Raw genomic sequence first — 26897 nt, 5'->3', positions numbered from 1 at the left:
ACACAATTTCGACTTTATATCACGCAATTCTGACTTTTTATAACACAATTTCGAATTTATAACATGCAATTCTGACTTTATAACACACAATTTCGACTTTATATCACGCAATTCTGACTTTATAACACGCAATTCTGACTTTATAACACAATTTCGACTTTATATCACGCAATTCTGACTTTATAACACGCAATTCTCACTTCATAACACAATTCTGACATTATAACACAATTTCAGCTTTATATCACACAATTCTGAGAAAAAAAGTCAGAATTGTGAGATAAAAAGTCGCAGTTACCTTTTTTATTTTTTATTCTGTGGTGGAAACAAGCTCCTATAGTTATCTTCTTCTTTTTTTTTTACCAGTACATTGATTGGAAATCTTATGACATTTAAAACATTTTGCAACAATAACCTCACAGACAGACAAAACAAACAAAAGCTTCTTCAAACAACTCAACAGTTTTTATTTTTGAAAATTCAGTCAGCCTTTTTAATATTCTAATGGTAACGTTCGTTCGTAACATACACATACACCAGCACACATAACTAATGCTTCCGTTTCGATTTCCACAAAGCCCTATATTCACAAACGTTATGTTAAAACAACCTGCACGTTAAGAAAAAACGACTCCATCCAGATTATTTTGTACATAGTTTCCGACATCCATTCTCTCCAACCGATATATGCTTTCTGTGAGGTGCAACTGAGGGGGGCGGGGTCACGGGATGAGGTCACTAGTGTCCAGTCTTTTCCATCGGAGCTGAGGAAGGTTTTTGTGTGACGTTGAGGTCATGAGATGTGCCAAGTCCTTTTAAGACCAGTGTTGAGACTTCAAGAACAATAATTTAGCAGAAATCCACAGAGTTGCCCAGCACGAGTACACTGGGGTTACAAATAAAGAACATAAACGAGTAAGTCATTAGTGGTGTTTATCAGACAGACGTGGACAGCCAGAGAGGTCACCCGGGTGGTCAACGCAAGACTCCTTCCGGTTTCAAATGTTCGTTATGCAGGAGGCCTTGCTCGCTTTTCCTTAACAGTCGGGTTCAGATGAGACGGCACGTCTTTCCTCTCGGGTCCAGTCTGCCGCACGGGACCATGGGTAAACTTCTCCCAACACACGCCAGTCAGCTGGGGACCAGAAAACAGGAAGTGTAGATATGGGTGAATCAAATTAAAAACATATTTCACTCCAAAATCAAAAGAAAAATTATGTTTTTGGTTACACTTATTTTTAAGGTGTCATTGTTACAGTGTAATTATATATTGAAGTACTGAGTAATATTAATTAACTACATGTACTTACTATAGGGTTAGGGTGGATTAGGATTAGGTTGAGGGTTGGTTGCATGTAATTATGCATGATTTACTGTTATTACTATGGTAAGTATTTGTTACATATGTAACAAGGACACTGTAAAATAAAATGTTTTATATTAGGAAACTGATTTATTTTTGGACCATTAAAATGTTCTATGACATTTGGTTCTCATGAAATTTCATTGTCAAATAAAATAAAAATTTCAAATGCCAAAAATAACATAATGTGTCTTGACTGTTTTCCTTTTTAGTTTTTTTTCTAGTACTGCAATACATTTTTACTAAATTATTATTATTTTTTTTTTTAAAGGCACACTAGGCAGCTTTCCGTTTTTGTCAAACAGCGACCCCTAGAGTCGCTGTGGAGTACTTGTATTTAACGTTACTGTCGTAAATAGCACTCGCGCACAGCTGTCTCTGCACTCACGGCCTGATCCCTTCCGCCCTCTATACCGGTACGTGTTCAGTAGGATGGAAGCTGTAACGAGTGGAAATAAGGTGTGGCCCCTTTAAGAGCTGCGCGCGCCCTGTTGAACTGTCGTCGGCAGTCTGTGTTGTATCATGTGCACCTCGAACACCCGTATGCGGGTTATTTCAGTTTGATGCTCATTCTTATCCTACTTTTGTTTATCAAGTAAAGATGTGGACGTTAGAACGGGTGACAGACAGTTACACGAGTTCGACTGGGGACTAAAGTGCAAGTTGTGAGATGCCAATCGCCTCCGTGAGTCTGTCTGGCTCTCGGTAATAACTTCATCTGTGAGCTATCCCTATTTCTCCTCCTGACAGAACGCGTTACAAAGCGTCGGACATCGAACAGGCACAGATAACCTCTGAAGATGTCTACTAGTCCATCAACAAGAACGATATTTACTCGAGTCTGACTCCTTGCTCGGTCAGTCTGCCGTTTCCTTTCTTTCGTCCTCCGACAAAGCTTTCCTAGCTTTGTGTGCAGTGCCGTAAAGCAATTTGTTACATCGCGAGACCTGATATCATGCGATACTTCCTGACGCGACCCGCTGGCCCAAAGTTGCAAGGGTGGTTTTTCCGCTCACAGGCGCTCGGGGGATGCGCGACGACCACCATTCAACCCGAAACAAGTCATATAACTATTCCAATGACTCCGAAGCTGTTCGGTTAAGGTAAAAAAGTTACTTAGTGCACCTTTAAATCCATAATACAACATTTTTCATTTTCTTTTAAATTAATAAATTAAAAGGCAAATATATATTTAAGAACTGGAGTTTTGTTGGTCATGGAACTGTCATGGAAATCAGACAGTAATCAGATTTTTTATTTATCACAAATAAAAAAGAAAAAATGTAATTAATATATTAAAAACATTTTTCAACTGTGATATTAACAGTTAATGTTTCTTGAGCAGCAAGTCAGTGATGTTATCATGTGACACTGAAGACTGGAGTCATGATGCTGAAAATTCGTGTTGATCACAGGTAAAAATGAGAAAACTCAGTTGTTTTAACTCAGCATAATTGACTATAAAACATAAAAAAATATTACGATGGAACGGTGGGGAAAATCCCATTATGTGCCTAACAGATATTTATAAAACTTAAAGGAGAAGTTCACTTTCAAAAAAACTTTTGCTGATAATTTACTCACCCCCATGTCATCCAAGATGTCCATGTCTTTCTTTCTTCAGTCGCAAAGAAATTAAGGTTTTTGATGAAAACATTCCAGGATTTCCCCCCATGTAATGGATTCTTTTGGGACCCAAACGGTAGAAGGTCCAAATGACAGTTTAAGTGCAGCTTCAAAGGGCTTTAAACGATACCAGATGATGAATAAGGGTCTTATCTAGCGAAACAATCGGTCATTTCCAAAATAAATAAAAAAGTTTAAGTTTTATAAGCACAAATGTTCGCCTTGCTCTGTTCTGTGATGCGCGTTCGTGACGTCACGTAATACGCAATTACGTTGAAAAGGTCACGCTTGAAAAATTTCTGTCCTGAAGAAAATGTTCTTTTTGGCTTTTTAATATTAAAACACAGAGGATACGCACACGAAATGGGCATTTTAAACGATAAACTGACACAAATACATTTGAAAATGTGTATATGGTCCTCCTTCCGCACATTTGTAAACACGTCAAGCGTGACCTTTTCAACGTAATTGCGTATTACGTGACGTCACGAACGCGCATCACAGAACAGAGCAAGGCGAGCGTTTGTGCTTATAAAACTTAAACTTTTTTATTTATTTTGGAAATGACCGATCGTTTCGCTAGATAAGACCCTTATTCATCGTCTGGTATCGTTTAAAGCCCTTTGAAGCTGCACTTAAACTGTCATTTGGACCTTCTACCGTTTGGGTCCCAATAGAATCCATTACATGGGGGGAAATCCTGGAATGTTTTCATCAAAAACCTTAATTTCTTTGCGACTGAAGAAAGAAAGACATGGACATCTTGGATGACATGGGGGTGAGTAAATTATCAGCAAAAGTTTTTTTGAAAGTGAACTTCTCCTTTAATTTAAAAAAAAAATTTTTCATACAAAACTCAGTGAGCATGAATGAGAAAGTCACATATAATGATAGTGATGCTTGCCTAAGCAAACACGACTAATAAATATGTAAATGTAATATTTCTCTCTCTCGCTAGTGCTGGCATGCATGTCTAAGGTTGCCAACTCTTGATCAATGACCTTTCCCAGCAATTCTGTGATTGCAGCTTATTTTGCGTGATCAGAGAGTAGTGAGTAATTTGAAGACCGAAACCAATGTGTTATGCAGTTGCTTCACTATGTTTCACATGGTCTGTTTACTGTGTCTTAACATTAGGCATGTCATTATGTGCGTTTAAGCACCTTAATCACGACACGACGCAGCGGCAGCTCATGCAGTCCTGTCCACTCTCATCCGGGGGGTTCAGCTTCCTCATTTTGTGCTGACGGATCTCTCGTACGAGCGTGTAAAACGCGTCCTCCACACCCTGCAGAGATGTACACTTACGATGAGAAAAGACAATCCTCAATGCTGAGGCTTACAAGAGATTTCAAGAGCAGAGATTGGTCAGAAACTTACACACATCTCAAAAATGAGTAACAAATGTGACAACCAAAATAATGACTAGCTCTAAATAAATACATGGAAACACACAACTAGTAATGAAACCGTGACCCCGAGAGTAAAAGATGATAAAAGTGTGGTCTTGGTCTTCACCTTGCAGTTCTCGTCAGATTGGCGTAACACAAAGCAGCTGTGAGTCATTCCCTGCAGTGTTATACAACACATCCTGTGTGTGTGTGTGTGTGTGTGTGTGTAGGTGGCCATGAGGAGAATTACAGCATTAAATACTGCAAATCCAAAGAATCTCCCAGAACCATAAAACCCTTGAGACTAATTCTAGACACAGAAACCAAAATATAGATCCATCGAAAATTCTGTCCTATTAAAATTCTGTCCTATTTTAAAGCTATAAATTGGAAAAAATGTGGTGTTTTCTATTTTGAGGCAGGGTTATTATATAAAACTAAAATTATATAAATGTTTTTACTTGAAATAAAATAAACGTTAATGTTAACTGAAATAAAATAAAATACATCAAAAACCTTAAACTTGTTTTATTAGTTAGTTGCCAAAGCAAAATTTCTCATTTCCATTTAGTTTAACTTGATGTACTAAAATACCCAAAAAATTATGCAAATTTATATAAACTCTATATGAAAACACACAAGAAAATTACTAAAATTTTAATTACTATCTTTTTATTCTTATTTTTAAATATTTAATAATTTTATTCTACAGACATGTGATCATCTAAGGACCAAAAAGGAAGGTGTGTGTGTGTGTGTGTAAAATCACATCCCTGATTTTAGTAATTATATACAGTGTTGGGTAAGTTACTGTAAAAAAGTAATTAATAACTAGCTACTAATTACAACTTCAACAGTGTAATTACATTACTGTACTATTTACTCCCTCTAAAAAATATCAGATTATTTATTACTAGTAATTATGTTCTAAATCCCATATCAACCTCAACCAGTTGAACAATACAAGGACAGACACGAAACTGACCTTTTGATTCTTTCACACAAACAATATACAATTGCATAAATTATTCTCGAACTGAAAGTGTAAATGGAGAATGTTACATTAAAAACAAACATTTTATCAATTTGATGTATTTAATGCAATTACATCAGAAGTAACTGTTATTAAATTACAGAAAAATGAAGAGTAATCCCTTTACTTTACTTTTTTAAGGGAAAAGTAATGATATTACTAAGTAATTAATTACACCCATCACTGATTATATAATATAATTACTATTACATGATATTATTACTGAATATAATACTTTTATTTATTAATTATTCAATAATTATACCTTAATTAAACAGGCCAACTTTTTTTAACAAATGTTAAAACTTTGTTTCAGGCCTAGTTAATGTAGTTAATTTTGATGTGAATGACATTCACATTCATACACACATTCACACAAATGAAAATTCCCCCTCTGCAGTAGCACTCAAATCTCAATCTCACTTCTGCATAATCACAATCAAACATAATCTGTGTGCGCCACATCTGCACGACATTTGTTGGAAGTGAAGATTTTCATTGAATAAGAACTTCAGTTTCAGTGTCTTCATTACACAAAGCTGTCGCATAACTTCCAAGACTTGGAATAAACTAAAAAATGATAGAAATGACTGAGAAAATCCTTTCATCCCTCCATCCGACTCACCTGTCTGGTTTTGGCCGAGGTCTCGATGAAAGGGATCCCGTAGCTGCGGGCGAGCTCCTGCGCTTGCCGTGTGTCCACTGTCCGAGTCGGGAGGTCGCACTTGTTCCCCACCAGCACCATGGGCACGTCATCAGAGTCCTTCACCCGTTTGATTTGTTCCCTGTGCACGAAGATAAAATGTCAGAGTCAAATACAACCTGCAGACTGTGAGCGGACATTTGATCGTGAACAAAATGTGGAGGAACTCGACTTGATTACAACAATTAGTTAAGACACCTAGTGCATTCCCAAGATGGCTGACGTCTAAATTGACTTACCTTTAACCCTTTAACTGTCATAAACGTGAAAATGCACCATCCAAATGTAAATGGTTGCAATTCATGAATGCTTTGGAATACACTCTGCAGATTATTGGTGAAGTGAAAAGCACTGAAGCACTTTCTGAAGCAAAACAAATTAAAGTGTAAAATCTTATTTTACACTTATCATCTGGCTCTTATCATCCGATCGTGGTTGTATCTCGCTATTAGTGTTACTTGATCTTAGTGCTGCATTTGATACCATTGACCACAACATTCTTTTGAATAGACTCAAAAATTATGTTGGCATTAGTGGAATTGCATTAGCATGGTTTAAATCATACTTATCTGACCGTTATCAGTTTGTAGCAGTAAAGGAAGAGATGTCTTATCGATCACAAGTTCAGTATGGAGTACCACAAGGCTCAGTACTAGGACCACTGCTACCCTTGGGAGATATCATTAGGAAGCATGGCATTAGTTTTCACTGTTATGCTGATGATACTCAGCTCTATATTTCTTCACACCCTGATGAAACTTACCAATTCACAAAATTAACGGAATGCATAGCTGATATAAAAAACTGGATGACTAGCAACTTCCTACTACTTAATTCTGAAAAAACAGAGATTCTAATGATTGGACAAAAAACGTTCTCACGTAATAATCTTGAATACTGTCTAACACTTGATGGATATTCTTTCAACACTTGATGGATATTTTCATCAAGGCTAGATTATTGTAATGCTATTATGGGTGGTTGCCCTGCACGCTTAATAAACAAACTAGAGCTGGTCCAAAACACAGCAGCTCAAGTTCTTACCAGAACCAGGAAGTTCTCATCAGTTCTTGCTTTCCCTGGGAATCGAACCCATGACCTTGGCGTTGTAAGCACCAAGGCTCTACTGTTTGAGCTAGTTTTATTTGTCTAATAATGTACATTTGTTATTGAAAACAAAGTATGCAATTTGTAGTATTTGGAATAAGCCAAAGGTATTAATGAGCCTATACTTTTTACTTTAAACATATCACACCACGATAGTCTCGTGGGCAAGTGCGCCGACATGTGCTTCGGGAGACCTGAGTTTGAGTCCCGGCTCGTGGACCTTTCCTGGTCCCGTCCCTCCTCTCTCTCTCTCTCTCTCCCACCTCACTTCCTGTCTGGCTACTGTCCTATCCTAATAAAAGCCGAAAATGCCAACAAAACAAAAAAATTACAAATAAAAAATATATCTAAATAAATATTTATTGTATATAAATATAACACTTATTACTTGTATGTTTCGAAGACACTCACAAAGAATTTGTAATGTACTTGTAACACAAATAAAGTACACTTTAATATCACTAATCAAGCACGTAATTAGTCCCTACACAGGCATATACTTAAAGTATACTAAGTATACTTGAAGTTGGTACACAAAAATACACTAAAGTTATGCTTTACTACAATTTAATTACAACTAAAATATACTTAGTACAAAATTAGTTGTTTCAAAATAGCACACTTCAAGTTAACTAATCATTAACACACTTGAAGTATACTGATAATTAGTCTGGCTGCAAGTATACTTAGCTTTTTTTTTTTCACCAGGGCTGTTACTTTAATTTCCTATTATCACTATTAAAGCTGCTTTGAAACAATCTATATGGTTAAAAGCACTAAATAAATGAAGGTGACTTGACCCGACCATTTTTCCCGTCGTCAAACTAGCAAAAGTGGATTCGGACACGCCCCAAGTGCACTTGCACCATGCGCTTTAGACCATGAGCTTAGATGGTTAAATAGGGTTAAATGGTTAAATATATAAATAATATGTGTTTTGTCTAAATTAGAATTATTTTGATTATAAAATAAATTATGTAATATGACACTGTCAGCAAGGGGGAGGAGCTCGCTAATAGGTTTTAAAGTATCGTTTCCATGGTACCGCAATGTCCGATTTCAAAAAGTTTTTTTAAGCTTTCGCAATTCGCATGATACCTAATTTATAATGATTACTAAAATAACACTGACAGTTAAGGGCCTTTGGTATTGTGTTGTTAGCATAGAAACATGCTAACATAAAACTCGATTCAAATCAACTCTGAGTCGAGTTTTCCATGCATTATGTAGTTTCATGATGGTCAGAGGCGCCCCAAGCCAGGCAATTGCCTGGGGCCCTGCATTTTAAGGGGACCGCCGAGAGCTGATCATTCAAACAATCAGGAATGTTAATATAAAGACGCAGCAACATCCCCCTTACTGGGACCCCACTCTCGTTACGCTGGTTATGCTTTTACCGTCTCGCCTCAGTCGCCTTTTTGAAACTGGCGCAGCGCTTAGGTAGAAAATGCATGATTTGATTTGTTAAACATGAAGATGACTTATCCGTCTGCCATGGCCGCTCGCTCTAACTTTAACCTAGATAAATGTTCGCGATTATTAGGTGCATATCCAAGTGTTTGTGCGGAGTGTGGAGCGCGCACAGCATGTCAAGGAGGCGCCGGCGCGATTACTTGCATTTTCCTATAAACAGTGGAAACAGCTTAAAATACTCCATCATTTCTGTCCATACTGAAAAGAATAATGCATCAGTCGCAACTACTTTTATTTGTGTAAACTCACAATAACAAGAAAATGTTGTGCTTTCGTAAAATAAAATAAAACAATCAGGGTACAATTGACTACTTTCATGGTCTCCGTGAACTGGAGCGCGTCTCAAAAATAAACAGAAACATAGCGTAGGCTATACTAGCCTCACATACATGAGAAATATATCTATATAAAGCTTGATACAGTATGTCCACTTTTAAACGAAATAATTCGAATCGAAAGCAAATATCATCTGATTATGTAATCCGTATGAAAGATGCATTTCTCTCTAAAGGCGCATCCACTTTACAGCGGAGATGTATGGAGATATGTTTGCAACCGACACTGATTTAGAAAACACTAGTTTATTAATAAACAATTAAAATGCCTCGTTATTTTTAAGACATATTTATTATCATTAGCCTGCTTTTGCGGCAAGATTTATGCATGCGCTTTTGAGTGAAGAATAGGCTATATTCCTCCATGCACCCAGTATTTAAGCAGAAATTAATATAAACATGCGATTACTCGACCAGAAAAATCTTTAGTCTATGGCAACTTTAATCAATACATTTACTATAGTTGACATTATTTAATTAATAATAAGAATCCAGCTCTTTACGTTAAATTTGTTGAGTTAATAATTAGTTAAAAATAATAAAATAATAAAACAAAGATTAAATTAAGATGCTAACTATATATTTCTATTTAGCATTGCTTGTTCCACCACGCAAATGACTGTTTTTAAGGTGAAAATCGTTACACATTTGAAGATTTACTGTATCTTGAAGATTGTTGTATTGTATTGTATTGTATTGTATCTTGTAAAAATGAAACAACTTATGTTCTGTTAGATGTTCTATGTTTGGACTACTTTTTGAATTTTGTATAATAATATCTCTAGGTAATGAATTTTTATCAAAAAAAAATCATATATATTATATATAAAACATATATAAAATACATATATAAAAAAGGGCCTCATTGATTAATTTTGAATAATTTTCACCCACTCAGTGTTGGTTCGCCTCTGATGATGGTTAGTTTGCTGTCTTTTAGAATTTGGTGCTAGCAACATCAAAGTCATAGGTTCGAATGCCAAGAAATTCATAAACTGGTCAAACATAAGTCGCTTTTAAGTCACAAATTGTCTGATAACTGCATTAATGTAATGTGAAATGTAAATCTAGGCAACAGACAGCAATATAATATACCATACAGATAGATTAAGACTAACCTGTATAGAATAACCTACAAGTTTTCAAGCCAAATGTGAATAAAGTATAATGCAAACTGAATATTGTATGTACACAACTGCCATCTGAGGCTGATATTAAACAGTGCATTACTATTACCCATGTTGTACTGTACTTCTTACATTAAAAACCCATTATCTAGACCCCATTATTCACAAACAACAATCTGATTGATATAATACAGTTATCTTCCTTTTCCCCTCTCCTTTCATGTCCTTGAAAGCTCTCTCTCTCTCTCTCTCTCTCCTTCAGTCTAATTGAGTTGGGATCGATTTCACTGGCACTGCACTATAATACTCCATCTCACTTTCTGCTGTCCTTTTTAAGCACAACTACTGAATATTACACAACGAATCCTCAGTCAAAGATCCAATTTGAGGATCCGACTGTGTAATCGATGTTGCGTTTCTGTTGTGACGTCAAACAAGCTGATAAATAACAATAAGAGGTTATACTAGCGTGAATCAGAAGCAATGCCAACGTGATTACGGAGGTCACAGGGTTGATGGTCTCACATAAGGGAGCAATATGCTACTTTGTGCTATTGTAGTTTAACACATTGGCTTTTTTGTACACGCCAGGTCACATTTCACCCCCACAAAAGATAATAAATAATAAATTATATTTTAAATTATAGACATATATAAAAGTAACAGATAAATTATACAATTACATAAATTAAATATGTAATTAAATATAATAACATTTTGAACATTCGTATACGTAAAAAATATATACATCAATAATTAATCAAACTTACAGGTTGTAAATTTGAGGAGCAAGTTGGTCCAAATAAAATCCTATCCCAATATTGCAAAACTTTTGCGATATTTTCTAAATGTCGATAAAAAACTATTGTGAAATGACAACATTTCCATAAACCGATGTTTTTAAACCATTTTTTATTCGCAATTTCAATTTACGCAATTTGAAGGGTAATGGAAACGCGGCTACTGACTCTTCCCATCATCATCCTTTGGAAGTGTTTGCAAAGAGAATTTGCTTTAGCAGAGCAGAAAACAGTGTCTTCTTGACATGTACACAACATGAACCAGCTACAGCGTTTAAGGGTGGGTCAAAGTATATGTTGTTCGTGTGCAGCCAATGAAGATCATAGCACGGGCATTATGCAAATTTGTTTCTGCGTTACGAATGCAGGTCACGGAAGTGAGACTGGAATTCCTGACGATTTTCTTTTGGGAGACAAAAACGTTATTTATAGTGCACTTTCGACAATTTTGCAGACTGTTTAAATTCACAGACAGCTATATTACACACTGCATGAAAGTGCATGAAAGGGAATATTCGAAAAACCATAATAGGGGCACTTCAGACAGATTGCATGATATTCACCCACTTCAGGGGTCATATAATGGATAATGTGAGTCAAATAAATAAATAAACAAAATATTTTTAATGTACTTTGTTAAGGTGCAGTCACATTTACTATTGTTCAGAGAATTTGTGTGGACAAAATACAGTCATTTCAATAGGAAGAATAATAAGATACACAATATATATAAAGGCTAATGTTTTATGTATTTGAGGAGAAAACTGTCTCAGTCCAGCATTTGCCATCGAGTCATGGCCAATCCTGTCTTAAATAGCCGGTGCGCAGCACTCAAGTGGTTATAAAGGTTATAAACCCCGCCCTCTCCATGTAATCAAATGGGACGTGAGCCAAAATAAAAAATCCAATTACACTTCAAATAATTTTTTTCTAAAGATGGTTTCTGTCCTTTTAGGTCATTCTTATTATGCATAAATAAGTGTTAGTTTTTCCAATAAGTTCGGTTTTAGTTAGTTATTTCACGCTATAAAAGCGGAGTGTAGCCTCATGATTGACAGCTGTGCTTGCGAATGAGTCTGCAGGAGTGGGAGTGTGGGCAGGACCTTGATAAATATAGCAACAGTAAACCTTATAACCTATAAACTTATGTCATTCACTGGTCAAAAACTTGTAACTCAATTTGAGCTTGCTTTTGTTCAAATGTTAATAATATAATGACACATGCGAGTGCCATATATAAAGCCACAATATCAACTTTGACAACACAGTGTTTAATTATTAAAAAAAACAGTGTTTTTTCCATTTCCTGAAAAGTAGCGCTTTTTGACATACAAGGTTTCCACCTGACAGCAACGACACAGAAGTCTTAAAGGTAATGCAACACAGTTTAATCCAATTTCATCATTGTTTTCACCCAAAATTTCTTCTGATATATATATTTTTTTTTTGTTTCAAAATAAGGATTTTGAGGACATATTCCCAAGGGTAAAAAACTGAAGATCAAACTGTCAGGCCAAAACAAAAACCCACACAATTTATTGAGTTTTGAAAATTTTAAATTAAAATATGCTTGTTTTATTTATAAGATCTAGTATGGGCTTGCCCCACCTTCGTTAAATGAATTAAAAAAACAGAGGACAGATTGTGGTATTGGTACCAGGTCTATCATTAGAGGGGATTGCGAGGTGCCGTATAGAAGAACATCTTTTGGTCAGAAAGTGTTATCTGTAATAGGCATAGACAGTATATAAACTGGACACAGCGACCCCATAGGTTTCAACGGAGAGAAGTGAAGCACATTAGAAGCCCTCATTTCCTGATTGCCGAGCGTACTGCGCAGACTCAAACTGAGCTTGACGAAGTGGATGTGACGTGAGCAGCCTGCCTGACAGTTGTAAGTTTTCTAGTAGCTGTACCAAACGAAATCTGAACCATTCCCTTCCGAATCTTGCAGAGACGGAAAGCGTGAGTAGGATCTGTCCATGAGCTAGGAGCAGGAGCAACGTCATTACTCTCTATGGCCTTCTCCCTTGACTTTATCGGACTTTATGCCTCCACGTCCCCCCGATTGACTGCGAGCTTCTCTTCCTGTCTCTACGGTAATTTCCAGAGAGTCGCGTGGTTATGACGCAATCGTTAGCCTACTTTTACAAAAACTGCTTCTACGGGGCCACAACGTAAGATACAAGGTAATGGAGCCTTTTATACATTGTCGTGTTTCTTTAGAAATAAACCATGGACAAATGGAGTCTTTAAACGCCTCAGATGTAAAGTTATTCGCTGTCAAAGTGACGCCAAAATGAATGGGAGTCAATGGGATGCTAACAGCAGGTGAAGGCTTGTTAGCCAATGGTGGCTCCCGGGGGTACCTTCAAAATAATATGAAACGCTGCCCCCCTGGTAATAGGGAGCAAATACTGGAATAGTTTACCACAGTCAATGTCACAAACAATGTCCTTCTTATCACACTTTTAAATATCATCTGAAAAAGTGGCTTATGACGAATCAGTTGTGTAAACATTTTAATTAGAAATTGTAATAATGTGTTTGAGGTATTTGTCTCTTTGTAGTGTTGTGTGTATAGCTGAGGATTTGTTCTTGTGTGTACCTGCCTAGGGACTGCAGATGTAAATTAGAAATGTTGCTATAATCCGGCTTGTTTACATTTTGTATTTTATACTAAATGTTCATTAACGTGCTTTGTCCCTATCAAATAAATAAACAAAACAAACACACACCTGTATTGATGAATGTCCTCAAAGGACTTGGTGTTATTGATGGCAAAGACACAAAGGAATCCCTCTCCTGTCCTCATGTACTGGTCCCTCATGGCGCTGTACTCCTCCTGACCTGCAGTGTCCAAGATGTCCAGAAGACACGTCTCCCCGTCAATCACCACCTGCTTCCTGTAGGAGTCCTGCACAGAGACGCCCAGACACATCAACACCCAACTCACGCTTGCTTTCCTCAATAAGACAGATAACATAGAGTCTTTTCTTACTCAAGAGCCAAAAATATTTAGTTATTTCACAGCCATGAACTTGATTTGAGGTCTTTAAATTACTTTTCTAAAAATGTGCCCAATAAAGAATTTTGGGACAAAACTATAAGGATTGAAACACCAAACGGACTGTAGAGATGTGTCCAGTCAGACACAAAAGCTTGCGTGTCTGTGCTCATGTGTGTTAGCAATTTCAGCCATAAAAAGGACATTGTTTGTCCAGAGACGGGTGTGGCGGGAAAACAGAGCGGAGAGAGAGAGAGAAAGAGGGACATGTAGAAGCACGTACACACACACACACACATCCCTCACGCTGGAAGCAAATGCAGGCCGAGGGGAAACTCCTGGGGTTTATTTGACACTGGGTGTGCAGAGGAAAAGAGAGAGTGAGTGAATGGAAGGGCCAGATTGTAGTGGTCGCTCAACGCTGATGGGATATCTAGCGAACAGACGGACAATAATAAAGCATAACGTACAGTACAAGAGATTAATTTGTTATTGTTAACTGAAAGCATTAAAAATCATTTTTAGCATATGAAATAAACCTAAATTAAATAAATATGTAAATATTAGATAAACAAAAAGTAGAATGTTGCCTCAGCAATTAACAGAAATAAATAAGTTTAGGTGGAAATAATAAAATTAAGAAAACTTTAAAAAAAAAAAATATTAAAGCTATAAATATAAAATAAATATAAAAAAATGACAAAACAAACAATAAGAACATAACAAAATGACTAAACTTAAACTAAAATTAAAATGAAATTAGTATATACTATAATAGTACACTACCCAGCCAGAGTGTGTAGCTTTTCATTTCTTGAACATCCATGTGGGAAGACACATCATGGCCATATTCCAGGATGACAATGTCAAGATTCATCAGGATTAGATTGTGAAAGAATGGTTAGGAGGAGCATGAAGAATCATTTTCACACATGAATTGGCTTTGGGATGTCTTTGGGATAAGCCATCTCCGGGGCACTTCTAAATACTTACAAATGTTGGTGTCAAGCCAAGCAAATGTTGATTCAGGTTTTATTACAGACTGTTTTTTTTGTTCGTTTGGTTTTACAACTGGTAATTCCCCGGAGGTTTGCTGTTTTGCATGGTCAATATTTCGCTTGTTTTAACAACTAACTTTCATCTTAACACTACATCATACAGTGATGTGAAATGCACAGGCAAATGATTATGTATGCAATTTCCCATGAAATCCAGCCCAACCGCTCTAAAATATAAATCATTACGGTTTTTCAAAGTGTATCTGAGTAAAGTAAAGACATGGGGCCCTATTTTAAGGATCTAAGCACATGGTCTAAAGCGCACGGCGCAAGTTCACTTAGGACGTGTTTGAATTCACTTTTGCTAGTTTAACAACAGGAAAAATGGTCGGCGCGCCCCGGCGCATGGTCTAAAAGGGTTGTCCCTATTCTCTTAATGAGTAATGGGTGTGTTTTGGGCTTTACGTGCAATAAACCAATCTCTTCTCCTATTCCCTTTAAAAGCCAGTTGCGCTCGCGCCATGGCAGATTCGCTATTTACATGACAGAATTTGCAAACGGAAAAACTGAACGCTTCTCCAGAGAGGAAACGGATCTGCTCGTGCGCGAGGTTAAAGCGGCCAAGCAGACCATCTACGGGACAAGCCGGATTCCACCAAATCTTTATGTACACAATGTTAATCTTTTACATTGTAATCCTTTATTTTTTATTTGGCATGTTTGTGTGCTGCTGCGCATTGTGTGTGTAATGAGCAGCGTAAGCGTGTTGTGTAAATTACAAAAAAATATTACGCCATTGACTTTAGACCAGGTTTTTGTTAGTCAATGCCTTAGTCTATTTCAGTTGCCTCAAAATAGCAACGCGCCAACAATGCGCCTGAACACACCTTGTTTTCAGACCAGCAGCCCATGGGCGCACAGATGGGCGCAAATTAATTTGCTATTTAAACAACGTGGCGCAGGACGTGAAAATGATAATTGCGTCAGGCTGAAACTAGCAAAAAACACTTGGGCTTTTCGCTTGCCGCTGCATTGCGCCGGGTGTAAGATAGGGCCCAAGGTTTGGAAGATGGATTCTTTTTGCACTCTCTCGTTCTCTCATCAATAAAAAGAGTTACATAGTGTAGCATTAATTAATTAACTGAATTATCTTAACAGCTTCAGCTGACGGGGTTAAAACAAATAGATATATTATTGATAATGTACTAATATGAGTCAAAACGACCTGACGATTTTAGATTATGTGTATCAGCACCTTAGCATATATATTATTTACAGTGAGGAAAATAAGTATTTGAACACCCTGCTATTTTACAAGTTCTCCCACTTAGAAATCATGGAGGGGTCTGAAATTGTCATCGTAGGTGCATGTCCACTGTGAGAGACATAATCTAAAAAAAAAAAATCCAGAAATCACAATGTATGATTTTTTAACTATTTATTTGTATGATACAGCTGCAAATAAGTATTTGAACACCTGAGAAAATCAATGTTAATATTTGGTACAGTAGCCTTTGTTTGCAATTACAGAGGTCAAACGTTTCCTGTAGTTTTTCACCAGGTTTGCACACACTGCAGGAGGGATTTTGGCCTACTCCTCCACAGATCTTCTCTAGATCAGTCAGGTTTCTGGGCTGTCACTGAGAAACACGGAGTTTGAGCTCCCTCCAAAGATTCTCTATTGGGTTTAGGTCTGGAGACTGGCTAGGCCACGCCAGAACCTTGATATGCTTCTTACAGAGCCACTCATTGGTTATCCTGGTTGTGTGCTTCGGGTCATTGTCATGTTGGAAGACCCAGCCTCGACCCATCTTCAATGCTCTAACTGAGGGAAGGAGGTTGTTCCCCAAAATCTCGCAATACATGGACCCGGTCATCCTCTCCTTAATACAGTGCAGTCGCCCTGTCCCATGTGCAGAAAAACACCCCCAAAGCATGATGCTACCACCCCCATGCTTCACAGTAGGGATGGTGTTCTTGGGATGGTACTCATCATTCTTCTTCCTCCAAACACGGTTAGTGGAATTATGACCAAAAAGTTCTATTTTGGTCTCATCTGACCACATGACTTTCTCCCATGACTCCTCTGGATCATCCAAATGGTCATTGGCAAACTTAAGACGGGCTTTGACATGTGCTGGTTTAAGCAGTCCCATGCATGATTTCAAACCATGACGTCTTAGTGTATTACCAACAGTAACCTTGGAAACGGTGGTCCCAGCTCTTTTCAGGTCATTGACCAGCTCCTCCCGTGTAGTTCTGGGCTGATTTCTCACCTTTCTTAGGATCATTGAGACCCCACGAGGTGAGATCTTGCATGGAGCCCCAGTCCGAGGGAGATTGACAGTCATGTTTAGCTTCTTCCATTTTCTAATGATTGCTCCAACAGTGGACCTTTTTTCACCAAGCTGCTTGGCAATTTCCCCATAGCCCTTTCTAGCCTTGTGGAGGTGTACAATTTTGTCTCTAGTGTCTTTGGACAGCTCTTTGGTCTTGGCCATGTTAGTAGTTGGATTCTTACTGATTGTATGGGGTGGACAGGTGTCTTTATGCAGCTAACGACCTCAAACAGGTGCATCTAATTTAGGATAATAAATGGAGTGGAGGTGGACATTTTAAAGGCAGACTAACAGGTCTTTGAGGGTCAGAATTCTAGCTGATAGACAGGTGTTCAAATACTTATTTGCAGCTGTATCATACAAATAAATAGTTAAAAAATCATATATTGTGATTTCTGGATTTTTTTTTTAGATTATGTCTCTCACAGTGGACATGCACCTACGATGACAATTTCAGACCCCTCCATGATTTCCAAGTGGGAGAACTTGCAAAATAGCAGGGTGTTCAAATACTTATTTTCCTCACTGTATATAGATGATACTGTATATCACTAGCTGAGATCACTGAATGTGCGCACACACAGACACACACACACACACACGTTACCTCTATAGTAGGGTCGTATTCATCCACAAAGTGGTTCTGGATGAGTTGGATGGTGAGAGCGCTCTTGCCCACGCCTCCAGCACCCACCACCACCAGTTTATATTCAGTCATTCCTTCACGCCTCTTCAACCTCTCACCACACCTGAGGAGAAACCAGCAAAACCATCAATACAAACAAACCTCCCACTGCTTCCATGTTCAGTGATGTTTCAAATCTATATAAGATTGTGCTTTATAAATAAATGTGACTTGGCTTGACTAAATATTTGTTGGCGAAGCAGTGCTTTTTTGAAATTAGCATAAAAGAAGTCCAAAGTCTTATTGTCCCGACTTCCAAATCGCTGACTATTTAAGTCTGCAAATTATTACAAGATGTTGCACCTTGCCTATTTCTTTAGCTATTCATCTATGTAAATGCCCAGGCACACCAAACCGACATCAAAGAATTTGTGGCGGTGAAAGCTGACTGTGCTGTTGCCTCATGCTACCTGAGTCTGGGCCAAAAAGTTGCACTTGAACACACCACAAATACTACAGTCAACCGCCAACTAGCATGTGTGTTCTACACCTGCATGAGAGGAAGTAAATCTCCATTCCAGCAGGAGAAAGTAGTCTACACGAGTCATTTAAAAGGGGAAAACAGGAAGAGATTGCAGATATACAAACCGTAAAAAAACAGCATTTCATCATTCACTTTCTTGCGTTTTGATGATTTAAAGGGATGGTTCAGAGTAAAATCAACCTATGCACCATGACCTCGAGCCCAACACCCCTCCAGAAGCCTTTTTTCCTTTGGTCGAACATTATTAAAGTTAGAGCTTATTTAGGGATATCAGCCGAATGGCTTAGTGCAGGCGCTAATGGATCCAAGGATGTATCCCGTAAATTACCCCACTAATAATGCCCAGAATAGTACCAAACTTCTACAGTAGTACAAATAGGTTCTGTACTCAGATAACGGTCACTTCCGTTTATTTGGGAAAAGCACGTAAAAGTCCTGGCAGAAAGCAATGCATAAGGATGTAGTGTAACGACGAATTATAATTTTTTCCGAAGTGTTGACAACTTAGTGTTAACTAATAATTGTTTATTATATATACTATATATACTAATAAATCTACCAACAAAATATTAGTGCATTCCTGGAAATGGGCGTCGTTACACTACATCCTTATGCATGTAACCGAATGCATCCTATATGAGATAAATCAGATACAACCCTACACAAAAAACACAATATTAACTGACATTTGCACAAAACAAACTGCTGCGAATGCACACGCAAACTTATAGTCATGAGGGTTTAACTCTAGCCTTTAAAAATAAAATGATCCCAAACATAACTCTGGCACGCTCGTTTAATTTTTCCTCATGTCTGCTTTACGTGTTTCTTGGTTTAACAGCACGACCTTGCTTAATCGATTAAAATTATTATAGAAAATTAATCGATCGCCGATTAATCGTTAGCATACCTAATTTATATAGTATTATGTGAGGGAGAACCCACCGGAAAAAAGCCACAGAAGATACTGCAAAAACTAGGCCGACAGAACCTCAACAACAGCCTGACATTGGCCAACTGTCGGCTTGGTGTATTATGGCCTTTAGGATTGCGGTAATCCAAGACCAAGAGACTTGGAGAATTCATCCTAAGGAAACTGGGAATAATCTCCCATCTTCCACTGTTTAGCATTCAGTGAACAAACTCTCATAGAGATGCAAAGGAGATAAACTATGAAATATGAAAAGCATTCTGGCACTTGAAACAAGACCCGAGCTTGCAGCACACCCAGCTTTTATCTGATAACTGATAATTTTGTGGGTTTCATTTCAAGTTTCAACATGGTCTAAAACAACATTTCTAACTCTGAATGTGATCCAGCTACCGTCCATCGCTCACCCTCATTGGTTACTCTGTCATAGGTTGGTTGCTGCTGGTTTTGGGTGGTTGATGTTGTTTTCCTGACTGTGAGGTCATATGGTTTCATTCCCATTGGATTACTATATATCTTCTTTTGTGTTCCACAGAAGAAAGAAAGTCATACAGGTTTGTAATTACACACGGGTGAGTAAATCATGACAGAATTTTTATTTTGGGGGGAACTATATTTACATGCATGATGCTATACTGACAATGTGACAATGTTTCATAACACCATATACACGTAAACACCTTCAACAATGTTCTTGTAACAATTATTTTTCTGTTAGTTTCATTTTCATGGACTTTTAGTTTCTTCATTAGGCTAGTTCCTGTTTGCCTTTGTTTGTTTTTTCCGCCTCTTATTAGCGGCTATGGAGATTAATTTATCATCACAGGTGTTTGTTATTAATTTCCTTTGTTTAAAGTTGCTGTGGTTCAGTTCTCTCGGTCGGTTATGATCCGCTCTGCTCCGCACTGAATTAGCGAGTTAAAAGTGAGGTATTATCAGTGTTGTCACACATCGATTAACTGGTGGGAAAATTTCCTTACAGTCACAGTCCTAGTTACTGCATGTACTTACTATAGTAAAAATAGTAAATTATGCATAATTACAAGTAACTAACCCTAAACCAAACCCTAACCGTAACTCTATAGTAAGTACAAGTAGCCTAGCTTATTAAAATTTGAGCAAGTACAATGTAATGCCTACGTCACATTAAAATAAAGTGTATAAATAAACCTTAAAGGGATATTTCACCGCTGGAAAGATGAATGTGTATTTAAATTGGGTCATTTATGTAGTAGAAATGTGAAATTATTTTAGAAGTTGGTGCCTTCTAGACTGAGAAAAGCCAGAAAATGTATTTTTGGCTCATGTGGATGAAAGACAACAACTCCCAGAATGCACTTGCTTCGCTGCCCTATGAGGCCACTCCCAAGCCACGCCTACCGGTTACAGAGGACAGTGTCGGAAGAAATGATACAACTAGGCTACTAGTTTACTCGAAACTGAAAAGACGCAAATAATATTAAAGCTACAAGATGTAATGTTTTTCGAGGCTAGGGGTCGCTAACATCTTACAATAACAAAGGTGTAGGTTGATGACGTCAACGTTAAAGTCTGCTTGCCATGGTCCATAATGTTTGAACGAAACAACAACAGTGTGTAACACAGTTGTCCACGTCTGTCGCCATGGTTACTATGGCAGTACAAGCGGAAACCAGGGATAACGTGGATCTTACGTAATTGACAGGCGAAAATGACCAGGGACGAGCCATTATTTAAAATTGGAATTTCTCTGAAATTAAACTTTTGGGATATTGTAAGTACACAACTGCAGGAAATATATCACACTGTGAAAGTGATTTTTGGATATTTTATTACAAAAATCGTACATATTGTACCTTTAATACTAATTCATAAATAGCATCATGCTTATTATGCGGATTGTGCCACATACCATTTTACAGCCTGAACAAGCCTAACTAATTAAATGGTCAAATTATTTTTAAATCTATTTTTCAAGGCAAAAAGTATTATTATTCTTACAAATATTGTTCATTAATAATTCATCTATATTATGTTTTTTGGAGAGGTACACCACATTTTACCATTTTACAAAGTGAACTAACCTTGCCTTGCTATAAAAAGTTGAAAATATCAGAAATTTTAAGTTGTACCATTTTTGACTTCATTCCCATTTTTAATTCATAGTACATAGAAAAGTTTTATTAGAGTTATTCTATAAATGATTTTTTATATATCTGAATTAAAACTTTTCTAGCAAATGGTATGAACATTTTTAAAATCATATAAAACTCAACATGAATACAAAGAGTACATTTAAGAACTTTGCAAATGTGTTTTGTACAAAGACATTCTTTTAACTTTGCTTTTCTTTATTGTGGTCTACTTACTTTTCATTGCCCCTGCTACATATCCCACAACACAGTAAAAGGCTCACTTTAAGACACAACTGTAGTCACAGCCATCCATGACAGCACACCACCAGACAGACTATATTAGTCCCAGGGTGTGGAGTTTTATTATTAGTCGTCATTGGGGCTGTAGGTGCAACTCAAGATCACCAGAGGTGGGTCTGCAGCATTAATGATTAATGAAAAGACAAAGGTTCTTGGTACTATGGTGACTGCAACTTATGAGAGTCCAGCACAGTGTATCTGTGAGTAACACTAAAGTGCTGGACGATTAATGAGTAACTGCACACACGCAAGCACTCGCACACGCACAATTGAGCAATTGAAGGGCAGGGAGTTCATACATGATGCCACTATGCGTTACTCCCTTAACCCCTTGAAAGCTAAACAAAACATTGGGGTAAATGTAGTAGAAGAATAAAAATATAGTAACAACTAAGTATACATTTTTACATTGATAGGAGGTTTCTCACTTGCAAAATTTAAAGAGCCCACCCTCAAGGCTTTATGATAATCTATGCTCTATATATGGAGTTCACTGCAAATATGGGATTTTTTGGCTATTTTATCATCTACCAATGGAAAATCGTACAGCAAGTCTAATCATTTAGAAAGGTAACAGCAAGGTACATTACTTAAGCTCGAAAAATGCAAATTACAATTCCAAAGAAGAAAGTTAGTTGGGTTTAGAATGACATGAGAGTATGTAAATCATGACAGCATTTTTCATAGTTGCCTGAAGTACTATACATTTTTTATAAAGATTATGAAAAAAATAAAAATCGGTAACTTTATTTTACAGTGCCCTTGTTACATGTTACATGTACTTACCATAGAAATAACAGTAAATTATGCATAATTACATGCAACAACCCTCAACCAAATCCTAATCCTACCCTCACCCTATAGTAAGTACATGTAGTTGCTTAATATTACTCAGTACTTAAATATATAATTACACTGTAACAATGACACCTTAAAATAAAGTGTAACCAAAAATTCCATTAAAATAATGTGCAGTGGTGAAGTGCGTGCAGTAAAATGCAGGACATGAGAAGTAAATATGTCAGAATTTACATTTAAAAAGCCTGTTGATATCAGCGAGTCCTTAGAACTTGTGCTTTATCAACTAGTTAAACATGAATACAATGAAAGTCAATTTGTCATTCTAAGGAAAATGTGTTACGCGTTGCTGATGTTCATTCATTATTAGTCGCGCAAAACCAGAGATGAGTGACAGTGCCACTTTCAGTTTCAATTTAACACGGTTGAGCAAAGTATGCCCATATTTAGGCCATCTTTTGAATAACCCCTTTAACTAAACTAGGGCACAAAGAGGGAAGAACTGAATGAATTATACACACATTCAGAGGGCAATGAAAGTTTGATTAGGACCTTCTGTCAGAGCAACCTGTTGTTTGGGATGGAGATCAGTAGAGACACATCCCATCGGGTTCTTTCCAGTGCGATCTCTGTATCACTCTTTCTAAGATTCATAATTAGCGCCAAAGTGCCAAGGGGCTTCAAATGGGTCCTAATGAGCCCCCGTAGTCCTGTACTGTTGGGGATAAACAAAGCCACATGAAGGCAAGCCTGCAACCTTAGCCGAAAAAAGCGTAATGCCTGCTAACGCTGCGATACGCAGTGAAGGAGACAAGAGGACGTTTTAGCAATTTTTAAAAGCTAGGCTAGCCCAAAACCTTTACTTTATGACATATGAAGTGTGAACACAACCTTTGATATCGCAAGTGTGATTTCTTAGGAAAGCTGCAACATGGCTCTCTTAAGCAAGTAAGCAAGCATGAAGATTTATCATTCAAAAACTACAGGAAAGTGTGAAAGCAAGACCTAGACGTTGGCACTAGGATCTGCAGTATACATACAATCTGTCACCATGAGCGGGCAATATGAACAGGTCACTTTGAAACCCTATAGTTAAGCTCAGGATAAACTCACTGACATTATCAGGTCTGCATTTTATGGACATCAACATATCTAATACCTAGGATTTGGAATGAATATTATTTGCCTGATCATTGAGTGAACCTTTATGTCCTGACAATTACAGTGATTTTAAACCTTATATTGCTAAACATTATGTTAGAGCACAAGTAAATGGTCCCAATAGAATCTCAAGTATCAATTTTCCCTGAGCCACAACCCTACAAAAGAAGAAGGCCTAAGTGATTTCCAGTCAGGATCAGACAGTAAAAGGAACCTCACATGGGAAATGGAATCGAAGGAATCGAATACTGAGGAACCATAACAGATCCAGGCTGAGTGAGCTACTGACATCATCCCCCAAAATAACCATCACTAGCCAGATCATTACATCTGTCTAGCCTAAATCTGCTGCCCTTCACTGCAGACACTTCAAGATATTGCTTATATATCGCAGATAAATGCAAATAAAATACCAACAAAAATATGAATGCTTCCAAATATCTGGAACTCAATACTTCCAATGCTTCCAAATATCTCAATACTTTTGAAAACGACTTTCAAAGTGCAAGATTTTTTTAAACGATACTGTTATCGACTCTGTAAATTACAAAAACGCACAGTGACAACGCACGGTGATGTCACGTGCATGCGAATTACATGTTCAGTCTATATTAGGCGCATCAATTTTCTTTACAAAGTGACATCGCCAACTACTGGCCTGGCATGAATAATACAGCGTTCTTAGTCGCTTTCACAAATCCGTGTGAACAGGGATCGTTTTGACAACGCTGTCACCTGTACGCGGAAAAACATTTCTGTTTTTAGTACATCGTTGTTGTGTAAACATTCCCTGAGTTTTTAGAAGTTCACGTTTTTATCTAATATTTATTTTATATTTTTATTTCAATTAACTGAATATATTAATAATAGTTTTAGTAAATAAAAACAACAATAGTTTTTACTGGTTTGACATGGTCATAACTGGTTTAACCTGGCAGGTCTTCGGCTACCCTAATCGCTGAAAGTGAAATACTCGATGGTGATTAGCTAATGTTTTTACAAGTCTCCGGCAATGGATTTGCCTTCCCCTTCCTTTCTCTATCCTCTCAGACTCGTGTTTCGTAGATTCGGCGAAGAAGCGCGCGGTGGTAACACTTACAGTGGTGAAATAACAAACAAGGAATACACATTCTGAGACATTAAATGAATAACTGGGAATTTTATTAACATTAAGTCCTTCTCCCATTTTCACCTCAAAATTTTGGGTAGGCTGTGCCTCCCTTGCCTCCCCTGAGGAGCCGTCACGGCCTTTGCTATTTTTTACTCTTTTCACCTAAAACGGGCCTCACAACATAAGAGGGCCTCCACTTGCACTCGCCCCCCATCATCAAGGAAATGTGTAGGGGGCAAAGGGCAAAAATGCCACCAAAATCAATAAAAATGCCTCCAAAAATCAAGATATATGGGACAAAAATGTCCTTGTATGAGCTCTTGTTTGTAATGTTTATAACAGGCCGTAGAGTGCCGTTTTCCCAAATATCAGCACGATTGCAAATTTGATAGCCTATTGATTTCATGCAAAAGTTCAATAAGTTAATGTTAGGTGAGTTTCATTTTAGTCTTAGAACATTGTCTGTTTTTGCACTATTTCGTCAACGAAAATAGTTCCAAACAAATCCACAAAGTTATTGGGCATCCCCGAGCAAAACAGTGATGTATCATATACTAAATTAATTTCGTAATGCGTTTTTCAGTCGTTTGACTGAATGATAGGGGCCTCAAACTGTTTCTTTGAAAAACCACTTTAAAACCCACCAACAGACCTTTCTGGGACACCAACTGAGACCAAAAAACATCTCAGACTGGCTGGTTTTACAGCAGATTTTGGTTCAGATTTATAGACTTTGGCATGGTCGAACCGAAGGCATACAAGTATAATCATGCTAATGTGCCATTTCTAGTGTGTCCCTCACAGTGAAAAGAGCCTGTGAATAAGGATTAGTTGATAAAATCGAGTCGTATTTTATGATAGCACTTACTCACATTATCTCAAATAACAGTTAACAGTCTAGAAGGCTTCAGAAAAACATGTTTGGTTACTTTAATTTTGTAACTAAAGAGAAAATCTACGAATCACACTTGTGCAGAAGCCTATAAAATATTCTAGTGTTGCAATACAATATCTAACTTCTGTAGACCTACTTAAGTACTTAAGCGACCTAAACTTGCTTGTTCTGCGATAAAACAGACTGTTAAACTTCCGCACTGATCTTCATAGTCCAGAAATTACGAATCCTACTATGCTGAGGTATCTTAATATTCATGATTGAGCCATTGCCATTGGTGGGCTACTAAGCGACGTCAGCAGAAACTATTTAGTATTCAGCAAACAGTCCTTCGCCATTGGAACGCTGCGACGCAAACTACTTAATATGCATGAGCTAGTCTTCGGCATAGTAGAATTTGCAATTGTTCGTCGGGTACTATGGGGCGTCACCCGAGTTTACAGAGAGGCTCGTAACTGTCACATGGATGCCACCAAAACTTAACAAATCAGATAATTAGACAACATGTTTACATTCAGTGTTAGACTTGAAATCGTTTCCAATAAATGCAAGTTGTCGGGAAGAGAAGCCATGGTCAGTTTGATCGATTACTAGAGTCTGATTCAATGTAAACTGACCAGATTCAGTTTTTTTTTAGATGCTTGAACAGGTTTTCTTGCGAAGAGTGAATGATATATAAAGTGATTAAATAAACACTATACGAGTTTTCTATTTAAATTCTCAACAAACAATTTTGAATAAAACGCAGAATACAGAACAGTATCTATAGATCTATCGATAACTGATTGTTCACACACGCATATATGTAAACATTCTCCATGCAATTATAAAAACGCACTAATAATTACCATTAATATACGGTAATTGTGGCCGATAATAGCAATATGTTTAAGGTAAACAATATCTGCCACTTTGAGTCACGTTAACGTTACAATACAATGCATACAAACGATTTATTGTTTAATAGCAAAAAATGTACACTTCACCTCTGATTCCCCGGATTCAGTCACTCTTCAGGAGACTTCGTTTATTTCGAGATTTTCCTGGATTGTATTAGATGTAGCAGACAGCCCACTGTGAACAATGTGCTCCGCTGTGTGTGTGTGTGTGTGTGTG

The 26897-nt window shown here is 37.4% G+C and overlaps 1 protein-coding gene across 2 annotated transcripts; it reads right to left on the bottom strand.

Moving 5' to 3' along the window:
- Positions 1-443: 443 nt before the first annotated feature.
- On the bottom strand, positions 444-26897 carry hrasa (HRas proto-oncogene, GTPase a). 2 transcript variants are annotated; one of them, XM_084095053.1, is made up of 6 exons: positions 26768-26897; positions 17910-18051; positions 13697-13875; positions 6039-6198; positions 4153-4277; positions 444-1135 (listed from the first exon to the last, which is right to left on the bottom strand). In XM_084095053.1, the coding sequence occupies exons 2-5, from the start codon at positions 18018-18020 to the stop codon at positions 4158-4160; spliced, it is 570 nt and encodes a 189-aa protein (XP_083951179.1). In that variant the 5' UTR covers positions 18021-18051; positions 26768-26897; the 3' UTR covers positions 444-1135; positions 4153-4157. The 2 variants fall into 2 exon arrangements, with proteins under 2 accessions (XP_083951179.1, XP_083951180.1); XM_084095054.1 differs by lacking the exon at positions 26768-26897 and adding an exon at positions 21751-21859.

The sequence above is a fragment of the Abramis brama genome, assembly GCF_963993115.1.
Source record: "Abramis brama genome assembly, chromosome: 20".
Classification (NCBI taxonomy): domain Eukaryota; kingdom Metazoa; phylum Chordata; class Actinopteri; order Cypriniformes; family Leuciscidae; genus Abramis; species Abramis brama.
The sequence above is the reverse complement of the archived record's forward strand: the minus strand, read 5'-3'. Positions and strand labels throughout refer to the sequence as shown.

Bases quoted from the DNA above. Each gene is read 5' to 3' on its own strand.
- hrasa (XM_084095053.1), bottom strand. From the start codon at position 18,020: ATGACTGAATATAAACTGGTGGTGGTGGGTGCTGGAGGCGTGGGCAAG. The intron at 13,876-17,909 runs GTAACGTGTGTG...GTCTCTGTGCAG, and splicing joins AATACGACCCTACTATAGAG to GACTCCTACAGGAAGCAGGT. The intron at 6,199-13,696 runs GTGTGTGTTTGT...CTTCGTGCACAG, and splicing joins GAGGACATTCATCAATACAG to GGAACAAATCAAACGGGTGA.